We start from the raw sequence: 18,872 nt of genomic DNA, 5'->3' as shown, positions 1-18,872 counted from the left end.
TTCTTTCTGGCTGGCACTGTGCCCACCCCTTGCGAACACAAGAGTCTCTCCCATATCAGTGTCCACTCCTGCAAGATGCAATGGGGATAAAGAACAGTCCTGCTACTTGGGTCTACCCAACCGCAGCAACACACACACGCACAGGTGTCTCCGGGGGAGAAATTAGAGTCTAGCTCAGGGTGTGGGAATATGAACTATGCCAAAAAGCCCAGTTCTGGGTCCAACATATCCTAGAATCATCATTATTAAATGCAAGATCATTTTTGGAGGAAGCCACACTTGAATAGCTCTGGCCACCCAGGGTGGTGGGCAGCAAGGTTTGGGTCTCTAAAGACACTGGTCGCCCCCTCTGTTGGAATATTAACCCTCTAGGCAGGGAACCTCAGCTCCTGCACCTGCATATCCGAGCCCATGTGAAAGCAGGAGGAACAGAGAAGTGGAAATGCTTGTGTAGCCTTTTCGTGTTGCCCCAGGGTTTCCACTCCCTTCCATCAACCTGCGGCCTCTGGCAGGAAAGAAATCTTTCAGTAAGTCCAAGAATATAAAAGTATGCTATCATCAGTTGGTTCGTGATGCACTAAAAACCATCAGTATCTGAACTCAGCACTTTGGCATGTTTTCTGACTTCCGGCCCTGAGAGGAAATGGAAGAGTTATTCTGCATTATTCAACCAGTGCAAACCTCATCAGACAATTATTGTGATAAGATTTAAAAACCAACCCAGCTGTCTCTACCTTGGGTGTCTTGATTTTCTGTGACAGGTCCTCCTGGTTTTTCATGATCGTCCAGTTCATCTCCATTTTCCTATGAAGTTAATACATAATAAAAAAAAATACGTAAGACAAAATAAAGGCAAACACTCCTGTGGTCCATGCCCTTTGGTAAAAGGAAACCTAGTTTTCTTAGTTGTTTCTTCTCCTTCTTTGTCAGCTTATTTTAACTTTCAGTGTCCAAGAAGTCTAGAAGCAGTGTGAAGAGCTCTAAAAAGCCAGGTGGGGTTAGCTGCAATGTTCAGCACTGATGGGGTCTCAATTGTACTTCTCTTGTGGGGGCCTGGCCCATTGATGTGTGCAGTGACTGCTCCATGCCTGGCATTAACTGGGGGTGGGGAGAAGAATGCCACACGCAAAGGCCAACTCACTAAAGGAGCAAGTTACCTCCAGGGACTTGATGGCTGACTGGGGTGATGAGAGAAAGAATGGGAAGGGTGGGATGAATCAGAATCCCAAGGCCTTGAAGGTAGATTAAGGGTTTAGGTCTTTATCTTGAGAACAAATGGAAGGTACTGAGGGTTTAAGGCAGGGAAGCAAAAGGGTCAGATTAGCCTTTTGTCGAGTTTCCAGATGACCTCAGATTGGATTTCTTACCACATCTAACCCCTCTTCCTTCTTTCTCCCAGTCATACAAACTGCTTGCCATCCACCATCTAGGAATCTCTATAACAGTCGTTCTCAACACTGCTGCACAGTTAGAATTATTTGTGGAGCTTTAAAAAGTATGATTCCCAGTCCTGACCCCCAAACCATAAAATCAGACTTTCTGGAACCAGGGCATTTTTAAGGCTTCTTGGTTGATTCCAATATGTAGCCAGGACTGATGGTCACTGTCCTCCTCAGGGCATTATCAGAAGAGCAGCTTGTTGGTATCCAGGGTGATGTGGCAGGTAGAGTCAATGACCCAAGTAAAGCCTCGTGTGTCTGATGAAGTCAGCTCCTGGCCTTTGTCACCTGGATCTCTGCTGAATCTACAGCTTCATGTCAGCTACAGAGAAGGAACTGGATATGGAGAGCCCTGGAAGTCTCCTCTAGGACCAAAGTTCCTCAATACTTAGTGGCAATCAGTTCTTCCACTTTGTTATCAAATACCCAAACTGCTTTGGGAAGAGACAATTAATTATCTGCTAATTTGTTTGATGCTCTCTTCTTACTCCATGGCTTTTTACCCTGTGTGTTTCTCACTTGTTAGACTTGAGTTTGTAGCTATTGAGATAATCTGACATAAAAGAGCTAGAGCTGGGGCACCTGCCTCGCTCAGTTGGAAGAGCATGTGACTCTTGATTTCAGGGTTGTGAGTTCGAGCTGTACGTTGGGTGTAGAGATTGCTTTAATTAATTAACTAATTTAAATATAAATAAATAAAATATATCTTTAAAAAAAGAGCCACAACAGTTAAATAGTTTTCTTTCTTTTTCGGCTTTTTAAGTTTTTATTCATTTTTTTTATGTTTTTTTTTTTTTTTAAGTAATCTCTAAACCCAATGTGGGCCTCAAACTCACGACTCTGGGATCAAGAGTCACACCATCCTCTTCCAAATGAGTCAGCCAGGTACCCCCTAGTTTTTATTTTAATTCCAGTTTATTAATGTACAGCATTAGTTTTAGGTGTACTGAAAAATAGGGAACCCTTCATGAATTTGTGTGTCATCCTTGTTCAGTATCACTCCAATTTTAGCATATGTGCTGCCGCTGCGAGCGCAGTAATTTTCTTTCTTTTGCTTTTCTCATTTTGGAGACAAAACAGATTTGGCCTTGGTGCAGTAAAAAAAAATCATCCCTAAATAAATGGAAAGGTCTTTTGAAAAATTACAGCAGGAAAACCCACCTCGGTCACCGTAAACTGCTAAGTTTTAAGAGTAGAAAGGAGATGAACTGAAAGACAAATTCCTGTTTTCAGTCCTTTTAATATAACAGGAAAATGGATTAAAAGGGAGAAACAAGATGCTCCTTTGGAAGAATTTTAAAAGCAAGAAAGATAAACCTTCAGCCTTAACAACATGTAGCTATGAGGCTTCAGGGCAAGAAATATTCTCATTTCACAGATGGGGAGACGAAGGGAGTCAGGGACTTTGAAAGAACTTTCTGGCAGGTCCCTGTTAGAAAAAGAAGTAGTCTGAATTTGAAATTCTGTCTATTGCTTAGAAAACTATAAAAAAAACCCCTAAACCAGGGGCCCCTGGGGGCTCAGTCGGTTAAGCGTCTGCCTTCAGCTCAGGTCATGATTTCAGGGTACTGGGATTGAGCCCTGCATTGGGCTCCCTGCTCAGCGGGGAGCCTGCTTCTCCCTCTCCTTCTCCCTCTGTGGTCTCTCCCCCTCTCAAATAAATAAATAAAATCTTTAAAAAGAATTAAAAACCTAAACCAAATAAAATGCAATTTGTCATTTTTAGTATGAATTTTGAAATGCAATGACTAAACCGCATGATTGAAGCACATAATGACACTTGGTGAGTGAAACAAACTGAAGGACTGAAAATTTGATCCCAGCTTGGTTATTCCAGCCAAGTCATTTGCTTGTCATCTGTTCGTTCAGCCCAGGAACACTGATGGAGTGTTGTGTGCCAGGTTGTGTGTTCGGCATTGGGAGCACAAAGCTGAAGGATCTATTTGTAAGCCGCTCACTGACTTGTGGAGAAACGACATAAAACCTCAGCATTGCAGTGCTGTGATACACGTTGTGACAGATTATGACAGGTTTCTGCAGGACCTCACAGGAGGTGAAGCTAAATTAGTCTGGGGAAGGCTTGGTTACCGGGGGACATGGTGCTGAGTCTTGCAGAGAAGGGGAGGTAGGGTAGTTCCTGGCAGAGGAAGCAGCCTGGGCTGGTCAGGGGGTAGTATGGTGTGGCTGCCGTGCGTGGACAGTGTGAATTAGATATGGGCCAGATCTTGCAGGTTGCAGTATGGAGTTTAAAAAAAAATGGATTTGGGGGGCGCCTGGGAGGCACAGTGGTTAAGTGTCTGCCTCCGGCTCAGGGCGTGATCCCGGCGTTGTGGGATCGAGCCCCACATCAGGCTCCTCTGCTATGAGCCTGCTTCTTCCTCTCCCACTCCCCCTGCTTGTGCTCCCTCTCTCGCTGGCTGTCTCTCTCTCTGTCAAATAAATAAATAAAATCTTTAAAAAAAATAGATTTGCTCTCTTTTTCTATTTATAAAAAAAATACATCTTGGATGCCAGGATTTAACCAGAAGGCCAATGGGGACATGGCAAGGAATTTCAAGCAAACCAGTGAGAGGACTGAGCTGTATTTAAAAAGAGCACTGGCAGCAGTGCGGTATTTTTTTTTTTTTAAGATTTTATTTATTTATTTGACAGAGATAGAGACAGCCAGCGAGAGAGGGAACACAAGCAGAGGGAGTGGGAGAGGAAGAAGCAGGCTCCCAGCAGAAGAGCCTGATGTGGGGCTCGATCCCAGAATGCTGGGATCACGCCCTGAGCCAAAGGCAGACGCTTAACGACTGTGCCACCCAGGCACCCCAGCTGTGTGGTATTATAGGGCTGGGGGTGAGTGGGGATATTAACAAACACTTTGTAAACACAAACTGCAGCACTGAAACCAGACACGAGACGCAGTTGCCTGAGTGGCTGGGATGGGGGTCCTGCCGTCAGACTGCCTGGGGCCCTGACTACTACACTTCATGCCTTACAGAGAATGTGACTTACTCAAATCCTGAGCCTCAGTTTCTTCAAAGGACAGGGGCTGGGCCAGGTGGCCTGCAGTTCTCATCTCTTCTCAGAGAATCTTCTACTAGTCTTGCCCTACCCTCATGCACAGTGCCCCATCTGAGCACGGTACTTCTAGGCCCATGGCAGGCTTTCATGAGGAGCTGCCTGGAGAATGGAACAGCGTGGGATGCAGGGGTCAGGGAGGGGTGAGGCTCCAGTGGGCCAGCAGCCAGCTACACGACCTATCTCTGCACCTCACTCTCTCCATCTGTGAAATGGGAGTAATAACATTGTACAGGCTTCTTCTTAAAAAGCTTATTTAGGAAAATACATTTGGAAATTCTGTGTAACATGCCACAATTCATGCATCTAAATGTCTAATTCAACAGCTTCTTAATAACGGAAGAAAATCAGTATCTAGGGGCACCTGGGTGGCTCTTTCGGTTAAGTGTCTGCCTTCAGCTTGGGTTGTGATCCCAGGGTCCTAAAATTGAGCTCCGTATCAGGGTCCTGCTCATTGGGGAGTCTGCTTCTCCCTCTCCTTCTGCTTCTGTCTCTCCCCCTTCCCCTACCCACTGCTCGCACTCTCTCTCGCTCTAAATAAATAAATAAAATCTTAAAAAAAAATCAGTGTCTTATTTAAGAGTTTCAACTTCAAGGTAGTACAACTTTTCTTGTATATTATAAATATCTTGCACGTTTTCTTTAGTAAAGAAAACCGATTTATGAAAATCATAAGGTATCTTGTATTACTAAGATTAAAATATATTATTAAATCTCTGCTCCTCTCCTAGGTTCTGAGGCCAAAACAAAGATGTACAATTAAATCCTTCCTAGAAACAGAGTAGACTGACTTTGTCAAGATCAGGTATTGTGGGTTTTGTGGCTTTGAATCCTAGCGCCCTCTGCTGGCAGCCATGTCACCAATCATAGGCTCATTCCACCAGCCCTGCTTCTTCATCTGTACAGCGGGGATGGGCACACTCACCAGGAAGGGGGTGGGAAAATTAAATAAGTTCTAATATGGGCCTGGTCCTAAGCAGGAATCAATGAATGTTTGTTCCTTTCTCCTTTATGAGTTGAATCTTTTGTAAATGTGAACATTCTTTCAAGATTATTTCATGTAATTCTTGCCTCACTGTTGAGAAGCAGGTATGGAGGACCCAAGTATTACTATTTTCATTTTACTAAAGAGGAAGCACAGTCCCAGAGGTGTTACAAGGTCACTCTTTAGGGGTTTTCAGTGAGGCTTTATGGCAGATTGTTGAAAACATGGGCTCTGGAGCTGGGCTGTCTTTATCTTATTCCTGTCATTTCTTACCAATGGTAGGACATTTGGGGAGTTACTTAACCTCTCAATGCCTTAGTTCTCTCATCTCTAAAATGGGTTAATGTTATCTATTTCTTAGGTTGGTTTTGTGAATTAAATGAGTTCTTGCACGTAAAATTTAGAACAGTCTGGCACAGAGTAAGTGCTCAGTAATGTCAGCAATTATGATTATTTGCATCTTTTTCCATTCCCCTTTTCTGCCTCAATATTTTTATCTCCTACTCTCGAACCCTGAAATGTGCAATGCTTCCTACATGCACCAGGAAAAAAGAATGAAATGCCCCGTGGATAGGCAGGAAATGCACAAATGACATGTGTAGAATGAGCTGGTTTCTATAAAGCTTCAGATGCTGAGGACAGGACTTTCTCTGTTTGAATTCACCATTCTTTTCTACACAAGCCCTGAGATTAAGTCCTTTTCTGTAATACTTAAGGATTTCCTAAGAATCTAGGAGGTACCATGTCAAGAAGGGGAAGGTTTACCTAAGGAGAGCTTTTAACATTGAACATTCTCAAGAAAGGGTGTGATCTTTTGGGCAAGGACAGTCTGGGAGTCTGAAAGCCTAGTGTGTGCTCTGTGAGCCCCTGCAGAAGCAGGCTGAGTTATAGTTTCTGTGAGTCTTGCAAAGGTGGACTGGAAAGTGGGCCTTAGGGGTGACAATGCCTTTCCCTCTGTAACACGGTGCCAACATTGCTGAACAGAAAGTGTAATTCAAATCACTGTGGACACTAAATACACAAAAAATAATTGTAAAATTCTACAATCTGAAATCTGTAGTTCCTAGAAGCTCCATAAATATATTTATCTCATTTCCATAGTAATTATCACCTTTGGACATACTATACATGTTGCCTAGGGCAGAACAAGGATCCTGTTCTCTTTTGTTTGCTGATATATTCCAAATGCCCAGAAAGGGCCAGACACATAGTAGGTAGCAGATGCTCACTATGGATTGAATGAGTGAGTAGTGATGATGTTGATAATATCCCATCCCGGGAATCCTAACCATAATTCTTTAGGCCCTAAGGGGAGAACTAAACTGATGCTAAGAAAAAAAGAATGGTTTCATTAATATAAGTATTTGGGACTGAATGGTGTTCCTCCAAAATTAATATATTGAAGTCCACCACCAGTACCTCAGAATGTGATTGTACTTGGAGATATGGTCTTTAAAAATTTAAAATGAGGTGGCTCATCATTGATGGGGGCTCTAATCCAATATGACTGGTGTCTTATAAGAAGAGGTGATTAGGACACAGACACACACAGAGGGAAGACCATGTGAAGACACAGAGAGAAGATGGCTATCTACAAGCCAAGGAGAAAGGCCTCAGAAGAAACCAACCCTGCCAACACCTAGATCTCAGACTTCTGGCTTACAGAATTGTGAGAAAATAAATTTCAGTTAAGCCACCCAGTCTGTGGTACTTTGTTCGGTGGCCCTAGCAAACTCTTATAATGCATAATGAATTAAAGTAATTAGTTTGAATATGTAGCAATTTTTTTTTTCTTGTCCAGAATCATTCTCTCTTACTGTGGTTATAAGGACCCTCTTTGGGGCGCCTGGGTGGCTCAGTCGTTAAGTGTCTGCCTTCCGCTCAGGGCGTGATCCCGGGAGTTCTGGGATCGAGCCCCGCATCAGGCTCCTCTGCTGGGAGCCTGCTTCTTCCTCTCCCATTCCCCCCTGCTTGTGTTCCCCCTCTCACTGGCTCTCTTTCTCTCTGTCAAATAAATAAATAAAATTAAAAAAAAAAAAGGACCCTCTTTTTCCTTTTTGAGACATTCCTCCCCTCCCCACTTTTAGTCCCTGTGACTTCAGGCTGGGCCATTAGTGTATTCCAATTTCCTGGCCACAGTGATTCATTTGGGCGGGGGCATGTGTCCCAAGTTGGGCCAATGAGATTTAGTTCCAGAATGATCTAGGAAAGAGAAGTCAGTGACCATCTCATTACATGGGGAAAGAACTTATCCCAGAGGAAACAGAGGAATGCAGAGCCAGCCATTGAGTGAGATAGATTGGGGACAGATACATGACTCTCCATTGAAGCCCCACATGGCAGAGCTGGGATTGGAGTAGCCCAGAGAAGATGTAACCTGAGAACTCTATATTAGCTGAGGTTAGGAGGGTGACCCTCATGACCTCCCAAGTCTCTGACAGTTTACAGCATCAGATAGTGCCACCATCCTGAACCCTGCGTGTATTTGGTTTCTTCTCCACTGTTTCTGTCTTTCCTAGTCACTTCTTATCAAGAGCCTGGGATGTTGGTCTCTAGGATTGTACAAAGGATCGGAGATCCTTCAATGCCAAGCCTTACTTGGTTCCTGATTAGTTTCTTTTAGTCTCTGATCATTTATTTCCAGTTCATTCAGTTCTTAGGGGGCAAAGAATGGGTAAGAAGAGGGCCCTAAGCCAGAGGCTGTTGGATAAAAAGGGGACCAATTTACGGGGCCTTCAGTGAGCACCTTGCCTGTGCCAGGCGCTGTGTTAGATGCTGGGGCAGGAGACAGTATTGCAAAGGTGGACAAATGACATCCCCACCATAGGAACTCTCAATACCCTTAACTGGTATGAAGCTGAGCTTAGGAGAATAATGAACTCTTAGAGAACAAAAAATAAGGTCAGACATTCAAAGAGGATATGCAGTTGACTTGTAAATAGTTACCAAGAATCAATCTTCTCCTCCAGTCAGAATACCAGCTCTACTCAGTTACGGTGATAAAAGAGTAACAATTATTTTAGCTACTGTCAGGATAAAATGAATTATATTTGCTTGTTTTATGAGGTAGTTCAAGGTTATCCTTTCTCCTCTCTTTTCTCTGTCTCCCACCACCCAAACCAGACATCCAACTGATTTGTCCCCGATGGCTGGCTGTGATTACTGTCCTAATTTGTTCTTCCTTCATCTGCTACAAACTGCCTATTTTCTGTCCCTTCTGATAAAGCAGGAACTCTGAGGGACTTCTGAAGCTGTTTTTGTACCATGCAGAAATGTATTAACTGGAATGCCTGTGTATGTGTCTATAAAACCCCTCGTCTTCTCAGTGTGAGATCACCTTCAGGAACGGCGTCATGTCGATGTGCAGCTTGCGCGTGTAAAATTCTTTTCTGTTTGAACATATCAGCCCTTTATTTATACAACTTTGAGGCTCTCCTGTCTTCTGAGCTGCTGCCTCCAAGGACTGCTGGGCTCCCTGTGAAGAGAAGCAGAAAGCTCAACTTTCATAGGAATGATATACAGTGCGACAAGAGCTAGTCTAAATCCCCAAATATTTATAGAAAGTAATTTTTCATCGTTGGAACGCTAGTCATAACACCTATTTTTACCATCGAAGACACAGGGGGCCCAGATGTATAGAGGATAATCCAAGACTGGTTATTAATTCATAGCTGGGGTCAGTATAATGGGAAAAGAGAAAAAAGGACCTTCCTGTGTCTCGCGGTTGTAATCATTTTATTTAATTCTCACAACAACCCTGTTCTTGTTATTCCCATTTCACAGATGAGGAACCAGAGGCTCTGGGAGTTACTTAACGTAACTTGCCCAAAGCCATACAGCTGGTAAATGGCAGAGCTGAAATCACCATCTGCCCCAGACTCCTTTTTTAATGAGATCTTTTCAACACTTCTATGGCTTCCACAAATGGTTTTCAAATCTACCTTGCAGATAAAGTTATAGCAAGATACCAGTTTATTTGCAAGCTTAGAATGTGTTTGATGTGTTAGGAGGAGTGATTTGAATGAATCTAGCAAAAGGGAAGGAAGAATGGGAGGCCCTGTGGCCTCTTCAGTCGCTTGGGCCATGCTCTCTCCCGTTACCACAACAGGCAAATGATGTCATGAGTCAGAGCACAGTAAAGTTTGATCTGAAGTTGCTTTCTAGCCCATGCTCCATACTGCAAGCTGGGCGATCTTTCCAAGATGCAAAGGGGACCATACTAGTCCTCTCCTCTGCTTAAAATATTAAAAGGCCCTCGCTCTCAGCATGAAGGCCAACTCACTTAAAACACCCTTCTTGCTTGGCTCTGGACCATCTCTCCTGCCTCATTCTGTCATTCAACAAATATTTATTGAGTGCCTTTTCTATACCCAGTAGCACAGATACGACAGTGCAAGAAGCAGACAGAAGTCTCCACCCTAGTGAAAACGGCACATACATTCCATTGGGGGGGAAGAGATAACAAGGTAGCACAACATAAGTTATGTCTGCCAGTGATTTGCAGTATGAAGAAAAATAAAGCAGAGAGGGGAGTAAGGAGTAGCTGAGGAGGGGAGTTGAAGCTGCTATTTTAAGCAGGGTACTCGGGGAAGGCTCCACAAGAAAGTGATGTTTGAGGGGGTGCCTGGGTGGCTCAGTCAGTTAAGCATTTGCCTTTGGCTCGGGTTCTGATGCCGGGGTCCTGGGATTGAGCCCCACATCCAGCTCTCTGCTCGGTGGGGAGCCTGCCTCTCCCTCTCCCTCTGCCTGCCCCTTTGCTTACTATAAAATAAAATCTTAAAAAAAAAGGGGGGGGGGTTTGAGCAAAGCTCTGAAGAAGGCCAGGGCAGGTTCTGTGGGGTTTTCTGCAGGCACAATTTCCCTCCCTGTGGGAATAGCAAGTGTGGAGAGCTACCGCCAACACTGACCTTTCTGTTCCTGAAGCAATGCCCTTCCCTTTCCTGGCAACACACACCTCCCTTCAAATTCCTCTTTATTCTTCAGGTCTGGGCCTTTCATGAGATCCCACAGTACTGACACTTCCCCCATTGCCCACAAGGGTGCTCATGCTGTGCAGCCAATTCGCCCCCCGCTAGACTATAAGCTCCATGAGGGCAGGAACCATGACTGTGCTGTTCCCAGGTAGCAGCAGTGACTGGCACAGGGTCTGGAAACAAACACGCACTTGATATTATTTGCTGAACAGAAGAGTAACAATCACATTGGGGCAAGCTATGTGTTATGGCCCAAATCAATTGCAACGCGGAAGGCCGGTGAAGACGTCTCTACGGGAAGTATGTGCTGACCTCCAAGGCCTGTCCTCCGCATAGCCTTGGCTCCTCATTTCCAAAGAGCAAAGTTATTTGTTATTTTTCAGGGCTGATTTGCTGGGGTCACTAGTATGCCATGAGATCACCGTGGGTGTGGATTTGATCATTTCCATATTTTCTAGGAGACTAAATCTCAAATGTCTGTCTCTCTGGGCCATTATAAACTCCCCCTCCTATAACATTTATATTAAAGTATTAATGATGAATTAACAGTTGGGTCCCCACAAACAGCCATCATTTTGATGAACACCTCCACCCATTTCCTTTGTTTGAAATGTGGCTAGAGATAAAGACTTTTCTGGACAAATACATATCCAATTTTTTGTCATCTCAGTCATATATCTGATTAGCTCCTCAGAGTGAGACAGCCTCTCCCAGTTTCTAGATCAAATGAAAACATTTGGTCCAAGCTAGAATCAGACAAAAATTTGAAGCTTTCTAGCTTCTAAAATCATGCATCAATCACTGGGTGCAATAACAGAAATCAGACAATACTGATTTGAGGGAAATTTCTCCATTATCTTCAAGAGAAGATTTTGTGTTAGCCCAGAGGACAAAGGCATAGTCACAGCCAGTTCCAATGGCTAGAATTACTTTAACTCCTTATGTGGGGCTCAGATTGAAGAGTGGGAAGTTGAGAGGTTTTGAGAAAAGTCTCTCCAAATCATCTGACCTGTAAATCTTTTCTGTTTTTCTTAAGTGGTCTCCATGCCAGCGTGGAGCCCAACATGGGGCTTGAACTCACGACCCTGAGATCAAGACCTGGGCTGAGATCAAGAGTCTGACACTTAACTGACTGAGCCACCCAGGTGCCCCCAAGCCTGTAAATCTTTTGATAAAACAATTCTTTTGACTATATGGCTCATCTCCTTAACTTTAGAGGCCATGAATTCTAGCTTGATGGAATGTCTTCTGTGAAGGCTCTATAGTCACTGGAATGTGAAGAACTATTTTTGCTTATTACATTCAAGTGTTCTAACAAATAAATGATAGTGAAAGGGGCTTGGGAGATGGGAGGAAAGAAAAGATTAAATATATAAAGAGGATTCTGGGAGGTGGTGAGAAGAGGAGAAATAAGTCAGAAAGTTAAAACCAGGCAGGAAAGCTATGCGTTGGGATGGGTTTGCATTTATTCATTAAGCTGATATTTATTTGGTGATATTGTATGTGTCAGAGAAGCAAACATGTACATAAGCAGGATGATTTTAGATAGTGATCAGTCTATGAAGACAATGGAATGGGATAGGATGGAGGTTGATGGGGAGGGGTGGGACTTGCCTTTGGGTGATGAGAGAAGACCTTTCCAAGATGACTGGAGCAGAGAGCTGGGTGACAAAAAGGAGTCAACCCTGGAAGGCTCTATCTTTACCCATCAGGGTAGCCTGTATCTGATTATTCTGAGGTAAAACCAGGCAGGGGTTCTCTGAAAAGGAAAGTGGAATTCCTGATTCCTAGGCCTGTTCTGACTGGCCCTCTAGGCTCCATCCCTGATCCTGCAAGGCACCTTCTGTTTTCTGGGTGGGAGAGCCATCATAATTGACACTTGCAACTCTTGGGCTATTTTGAGAGCAAAGAGAGCAGAAAAATAGTAAACAGGAGTCAAGGTATCTGAAGATGCAAAAGGGGAAGAAAGCACAAGGATAGAGAGAAGGGAAGGAAAATGGGGGAATTAGTAGAAAGCAGAGATGCCTGAAGCTTTTTCGTTTCTTTTTCTGTGCAGGCTTCAGTGGGAATGATTACAAAACTGGTGGAAGGGTGAAATGTTTAGCAGAAAATCAAAACCCACCTGTACTGTATTGTAACCAATATTTTCATGTTCTGCTAAAAACACCTGGAAGCCTTTCTCTTCAGTAAATGAAACAATAAAGATTAATGAGTTAATTTGGTAAAGCTGATTTGAATTGCACAGGTGTTGCGTAAGCACTTGGCATTTAAAAAGTTATCTGACATTTAAAAGGAGGTGGCTGTTAATGAATTCAAGAGCTAATCTTATACTCTGACAGAGAGAGCCATGGAAAATCCAGGATTATTATCTTGCTGTAAGCATGATGTGATTTAGCTGAAAGCCAGAACAAAAGAGAGCTATGGGCTGTAATACAAATACCCATATGCACACATATATAATGTAGAAAAACTTAAAGAGGATGTCCATTACATAAATACCATTTCCTTTCTTACTCCTATAATATCTGAGCCACAAACTTAAAGAAAAGCCTTTCTCTCAGGCAATTTTTCCTCCTCCTTTCAGCTTGTGTATTTTGAAGCATCCCCACCATGGGTTGGCTCTACAGTCATTGGAATGTCTTACCTGAGAAAGAAAAGCAGATTCTAAACTCAGTCAGCTAGATCTCCACCCATGGATCCCACAGAGCCACCAAAGATACAGATCTGTCCTGCAGGCATCTCTCAGACCCTCCTCTTTACTTCTCCCACTCCTTTCTAATTGGGGTTCCCCATCTCTGTAGCTGTGGCTTAATGGCTCCAAGAAGAGCTATTGTCCCTCATTAAGGAGCCTGCAACACTCTCGCTGTCTAACTGCCTCCCACGCAGCTCACAACTTCATTCTGCCTGAGAGAAAGCTGCCAAGAGTCTCTGGGAACCTGTGGGCAAGCTGAGCTGGAGGAAGAAAACAGAAGGAAGGAGGGCCTTTGTAGCCAAGATCTGAAATGTGCTGGGGCACACACCCCATCATTATCTTAATGCATGGAGAGCAGGGTCGGGAGGCCTTTGCTGAAACCCTTATGTGGTCTACCAAGTTGTCACATCAAACCTCTGTGTACGCAGGGCATTTGTCTCCTCCTGTGAGCAAACAAAAGGAAAAGAGCCAGTCTCTCCTTTGGACCACCAGGCCCCCCTCCTTGGCTGAGAGTTGATCCCTCCACTTTCCTGGGGGTAGGGGGGACTCTGAATCCCAGCGGGGATAGACAGATCTGAGAGATTTAGTCACTGGGGGTGGGGAGGGGTGAGGAGGGCTAGGATTCTGAGCTTCCCCTTCACCATGCTCCCTGCTGTGTGGGAGGGGACCAAATCCTGGATAGGGCCGTTCCTGCCAGGGAGCCATGGGCTGAAGGGTCTGGCCAGTTCCCCAGCACTTGGTCTTCTCAGGCCCTGTTATTTCTTGCCTGTGGAACTAAAAGTGGGCAGTGGGAATGGGGACATAGTGGAAGCTGAGAGGGGAATAGAGCCCTGAGGAGTTCCCTATGACTGGGCTCCTTGGGAAGGGATCTGAGTGGGCCAGGGGCTTTGTATACATTATCAACTCAGGGTAACTGGGCGGGGGGGGGGGGGGGGGGTGACCCCAACCAGTCCTAAGTCCCCCTTTGAGAACTTGTCTCTGTCTAGGTTCCCTTGGCCTGGAGGAGCAGAAGACCTCTAGTCTTTAGGAAGCCAGACAGAACACCAGGATCTAATTCAATAACCTGGTCTGCCTGCAAGGCCTCTTTCTGAGGAGAAAGGACCCCAAACCATGGTGTAGTTCCACTTATCACAAGTGTGCTCAGGGGTCCATGTGCCTGTCACCTGGGTTCATACTGTTCATCTTGGCCCCTGCCTTCCTGGCCCACTTCTTGTGTTCTAAAGGCAATTTGGTGCTGGTGAGATGGGCTGAGGGGATGGTTTTGGGAAGGGCTCTGAAAGAAGGCATGGCAGACAGACAGTTTGGTTGGAAGCCAGAAGAGCCTTCTCATTTCCCCTCCAGGCACAAATTTTGGTCTCCATCTACTTTTTTATGCCCCAACTCTACAAAAGGAGATTTTACATCCTCCTGTGTGTTTAGCAAATTAGCCCCAATAGCTAGCAAACATAGATTAGGAAGAGAAACACTGCAATCTCCAGTCTTAGCTTTTGTGAGAGAGACTCATTTAGGGACTTTTGCCATGTCATTAAGCTTTTTGTGCCTCAGTTTCCCAACTATACAATGGGGCCAACCAACCGCAGTGTTCCCCTCAGGGAGTGTTTGAATAATGAAACTCAGGATACCTTAATTCCATGGACTTCTATCTACTATCTGGAAGTAAATCTTATCCATGAGTTCTAATTGATATTGTCTTCAGTTTAATTAAGTGCTTTGTTGACACAACAGAATCATTGTTTATCTGGCTTAGCAGGAGCTGGAGGAGAGAAATTTTAAGCCAAAATAGTGATCTCTTTTGCCCCAGGGGAGGTAGAAACTAGCTTTTTCTGTGAGGGGGTGTCTGGCTGTCTTCAGGATGGAACTTTGCCTGTGTTTGAGAGATGACGCATTCTATTTTAGACCGGGAGATGAGAGGTGGTGAGATGCAGGGTGGGAAATCTGAACAAGTCCCTACCTCCTTCTAACCCAACACTTTAAGCCAAAACTGTGACTTCCTTGTTATCGCTGGGTCTGGTGTGACTTTTCCTATCTAACAGCCAACTGAGAGAGAGGGAATCTCAACTTGCAAACTGATTCCACTGTAAAAGGTCATTTAAAATCAGTCAATATTCACTAGAAAAAGAAATGATACCCATGTTGCTTTGATTCCCACACTGGCCCATAAAAGTTTATCTAACCCATAATTTAGCTGGACTAAAAAGCTGAACTAGCCGTGGTAGTGCTGGGACAGCAGAGGGCTGGAAGGAGAGAAACAAAGATCTCCTTTCCCTTTCTTTCCCGCCCCCTTCCTTTCCTTTGGGCCCTCCTGTCCTCTGACCTCTAAGTTTTCTTGGGCAGCCCTGTGCTGGATGGAAGCTGGGGGAGGGGGCACTGCATCTGGTAGGAGGAGGTAGTCAGTGCTCCTGACTCCAAAATTCTCTGCCTTCCCCGAGTCCCAGGCCTTCAACTGTGCTTCCTTAGGTGCAGGACAGAAAACAATAAAAAAAAAAAAAATTCACAATGAGATATGAGAAGCCCAAAGGAATCTCTAATAGATAGAAATGTGAGCAGTGAAACAAAATCCAGACAGCATGGAGGGTATTTGGTTGGGGGGACAGTTGGGCTTGGGAGTTGGGGGTGGGTAGAGTGGGGGATGGGGACAATGGTAGGTAGACTGGCTCACAATCCTTTAAATTATTCCTACTTTTCAAGCTTCTCCTTTTCCACATCTGACTGTTTCGATTGTATACAAGTTCCAAATTCTGTTTTGTAATGGCTTTCAAGCAGAGAGCAGGGGAATAGAATACTTTACTATTGTAATTTATTGGGATGGCTTAGTGACAAACATTGTGCTAATCCCTTTCCATATGTTGTTTCATCTAATTCTTGTCATGACCCCCATGAGGGACATGTTATTATCCTTCACAGTTGAGGACACTGGGCCTCAGAGAGGGTAAATAAACTGCCTGAAATCACACAACCAGTTGGGAAGAAGCCGGGATCTAATGCAACTTCGTGGGATTCCCAAACCAGCAGACCTCTTTGCAAGTGCAGGTCACAGGCTGAATGGGAGTCTGTCGTGACATCTGTTTCCTCATCTGTAAAATGGGGATAATAACTGTACCTACTTCATAGAGATATTGTAAGGATTAAGGGAGATAATCAATGCTGCACATAGTAAACCTCAAAAACACCGGCTGTTATTGTTATTTAAAAAGACACTTTTGGGGCGCCTGGGTGGCACAGCGGTTGAGCGTCTGCCTTTGGCTCAGGGCGTGATCCCGGCGTTATGGGATCGAGCCCCAACATCAGGCTCCTCCGCTGTGAGCCTGCTTCTTCCTCTCCCACTCCCCCTGTGTTCCCTCTCTCGCTGGCTGTCTCTCTCTCTGTCGAATGAATAAATAAAATCTTTAAAAAAAAAAAAAAATAAAAATAAAAAGACACTTTCAAGACAATGGGGAGATAATTGTTGATACTTATAACAAAACGGAGGTTCATTATACTATTCTTTCTACTTTTACGTGTGTTTGAAATTTTCCATAAAAAAAAGAAAAAAGAAAAAGAGATCAACTAGGCACCTATCATGTGTCTGGTTGGAACTAGCAGCCGATAGATCAATAAATACAGACTTCCTGGAATAAATGATAGAGTGAAAATTCAAAAAATAAAAGCCTTCGTTTTGTAATTGAAAACAAACCCCTCTCAGTAAATTATTCTTAAATTGTCAATGGAGTTTGGGGCTGACAAAGTAATCCTGTGGGTGAGGTTGAACCAGAAGTTAAGTTTGCTTAGATCTTCAAAAAACCTTTGAATCAAGCTCCTTGACCAAAATTATTTACAAAGCGAGGAGGAAGAAAGGGGAAAGGGGAGGAGAGGGGAAGAGGAGAGAGAGGGGACCAGCATGGAACCTGGCGAAATTCTGTACCATGCCTTTGGAAATGAAAAACAAAAGTGGGGAGTAAAGCCTACTTATCTGGAAGGGGAGATGCAGACAGTTAATTCTCTTAGGAATCAGTAATAGGCCCAATCTTACTTATCAGCCTCAAAAAGATCAAGAAGGGTGCCTAGTGACATCTCTGATCTGCACACGACCCAGAGAGTGAAATACCAAATTGTGCCAGCCAACAGTAGGAAGTATCTGGAGATTGTGTGAGTTGTTAGAAAAATGTCAGCTGAACTTCCATAACATTATTACTGGAAATAAAACAAATGCAATCTCCAAATCCTATTTGGAGGATTACAGCTTTTCTATGCAGAACATGGTCCTTAATGTCAACTAAAGATTAATTTGTCAATTTTTTTCCCAGTAGCTATCATGTGCCAAGAACTGTGCTAAATACAAGAATACAGAGGTGAATAAGGCAAAATGGGGGGGGGGTGGAGTCTGTTTTTAAAGATTAATAGCTTGTTCTTTCAGATAACTGCCAAAAAATTCAACAGAAGGCAGGGTATGCCTCAGCAGGACACTGAAACAAAAGGTTATCTTTGTACCCTTTTGTACAAAAACTTAGTGTGTCTACAGGTGGGTTTTTGTGTGTATGTTGTTGTTGGTTTTTTCGTTTTTTTTTTTTTTTTTTTTTTCTTTAAAGGGNTTGTCCTGTAAGAGGAAGGCTGAAAGGGGATATGAACACCATCTGTGAAACCACCAAGGAAACAGATGGGGTAAACACAGGTTTATTCAACCTAAATCCTGGTATGCTAGAATTACAGGCTACTCTTTGAAATCCCAAAGAGGTAAATTTAGGACACCTAAGATCAAATATGAATTTATACCCTTAAAAACTCATGAAACCTGAACCTAAGAGATAATATAGGTTGAAATAGAAGTGGCTTTGTGAAATGGGAAAAAGGGACATAATTCCAGTTTAACAGGATTTTTAGGACACCACGAAAGTTCTAATCCCCACAAAGCAACAAAACAAAACTTAGGATAAAGCATGTGAGAAAGGATGTTTGCTTTCCTTAACAAAGGGAGAAAATTGACAATAACTGGTGAGATAGTTTCCTTCTTATTTTAAACAAAGAGATACAGTGATTCTTGGGAAATCTAATTAAGATTTGAGCATGTACTTTGATACTCTTTACTGACAATCTCTCTGCCCTGACAGCTCTATAAACCAGTGGGCTAAGGACCGTTCTTGGTCCAAGCTTACATGGATGGATCTGGGTGCACAAGAGTTTCATAATTTGAGATCCAAACTTTTCAGAAAAACAGGCAAATTCATTGTCCCTCAAAGTCTAGGGTCAGAGGGATAAAATGCTGAAAAGAGGTTGAGATCTTTCAAAGGAGAATTCTGGTGGCCCTATCGCAACAATTTAATAAAAACTTAATAATTTTAACTAACAGCGGTTAAAAAACAATGACACTATAGTGTTGACCCTTGTTTAGCTTGCTGTATACTTGTTTACTGTGATTCCTAGATCATTTTAAGCCAGACTTGAATAAAACCAGTTCTCCACTTGATTCATTTTTCCTTCTTACAGGGAGAATTTTGGAAAAAGGAAAAAAAAAAAAAAAGAAAGAAAGAAAAGCAGTGAAAAACAAGAAGACAAATTAAAACCAAAACCTCAAGTCAACACAGCCCTAATTTCAAATCAGCATGACTGCACTTTTTTGCATGCATAATTTGCAGGTCTTTTCCTCATAGATACATTTATCATTTTTTTACACGGCTGTAGTTCTAGTTAACACCACTTTGATTTCCATTTTTAAAATGTAATTGGTAGTTCTCAACTGGGGG

At 43.5% G+C, this 18,872-nt stretch overlaps 1 protein-coding gene across 1 annotated transcript in view; it reads right to left on the bottom strand.

Moving 5' to 3' along the window:
• Positions 1-18,872, bottom strand: part of KIAA2012 (KIAA2012 ortholog) — a 97,342-nt gene that overhangs the window by 22,979 nt on the left and 55,491 nt on the right. Inside the window, exons 14-15 of the mRNA XM_034654972.1 lie at positions 8,828-8,965; positions 735-804 (exon numbers count right to left, since the gene is read on the bottom strand). Coding sequence (XP_034510863.1) covers positions 735-804; positions 8,828-8,965 — 208 coding nt within the window. The remainder of the gene's footprint in view (positions 1-734; positions 805-8,827; positions 8,966-18,872) is intronic.

The sequence above is a fragment of the Ailuropoda melanoleuca genome, chromosome 2 (assembly GCF_002007445.2).
Source record: "Ailuropoda melanoleuca isolate Jingjing chromosome 2, ASM200744v2, whole genome shotgun sequence".
NCBI classification, from domain to species: domain Eukaryota; kingdom Metazoa; phylum Chordata; class Mammalia; order Carnivora; family Ursidae; genus Ailuropoda; species Ailuropoda melanoleuca.
This window is presented reverse-complemented; position numbering and strand designations above follow the sequence as displayed.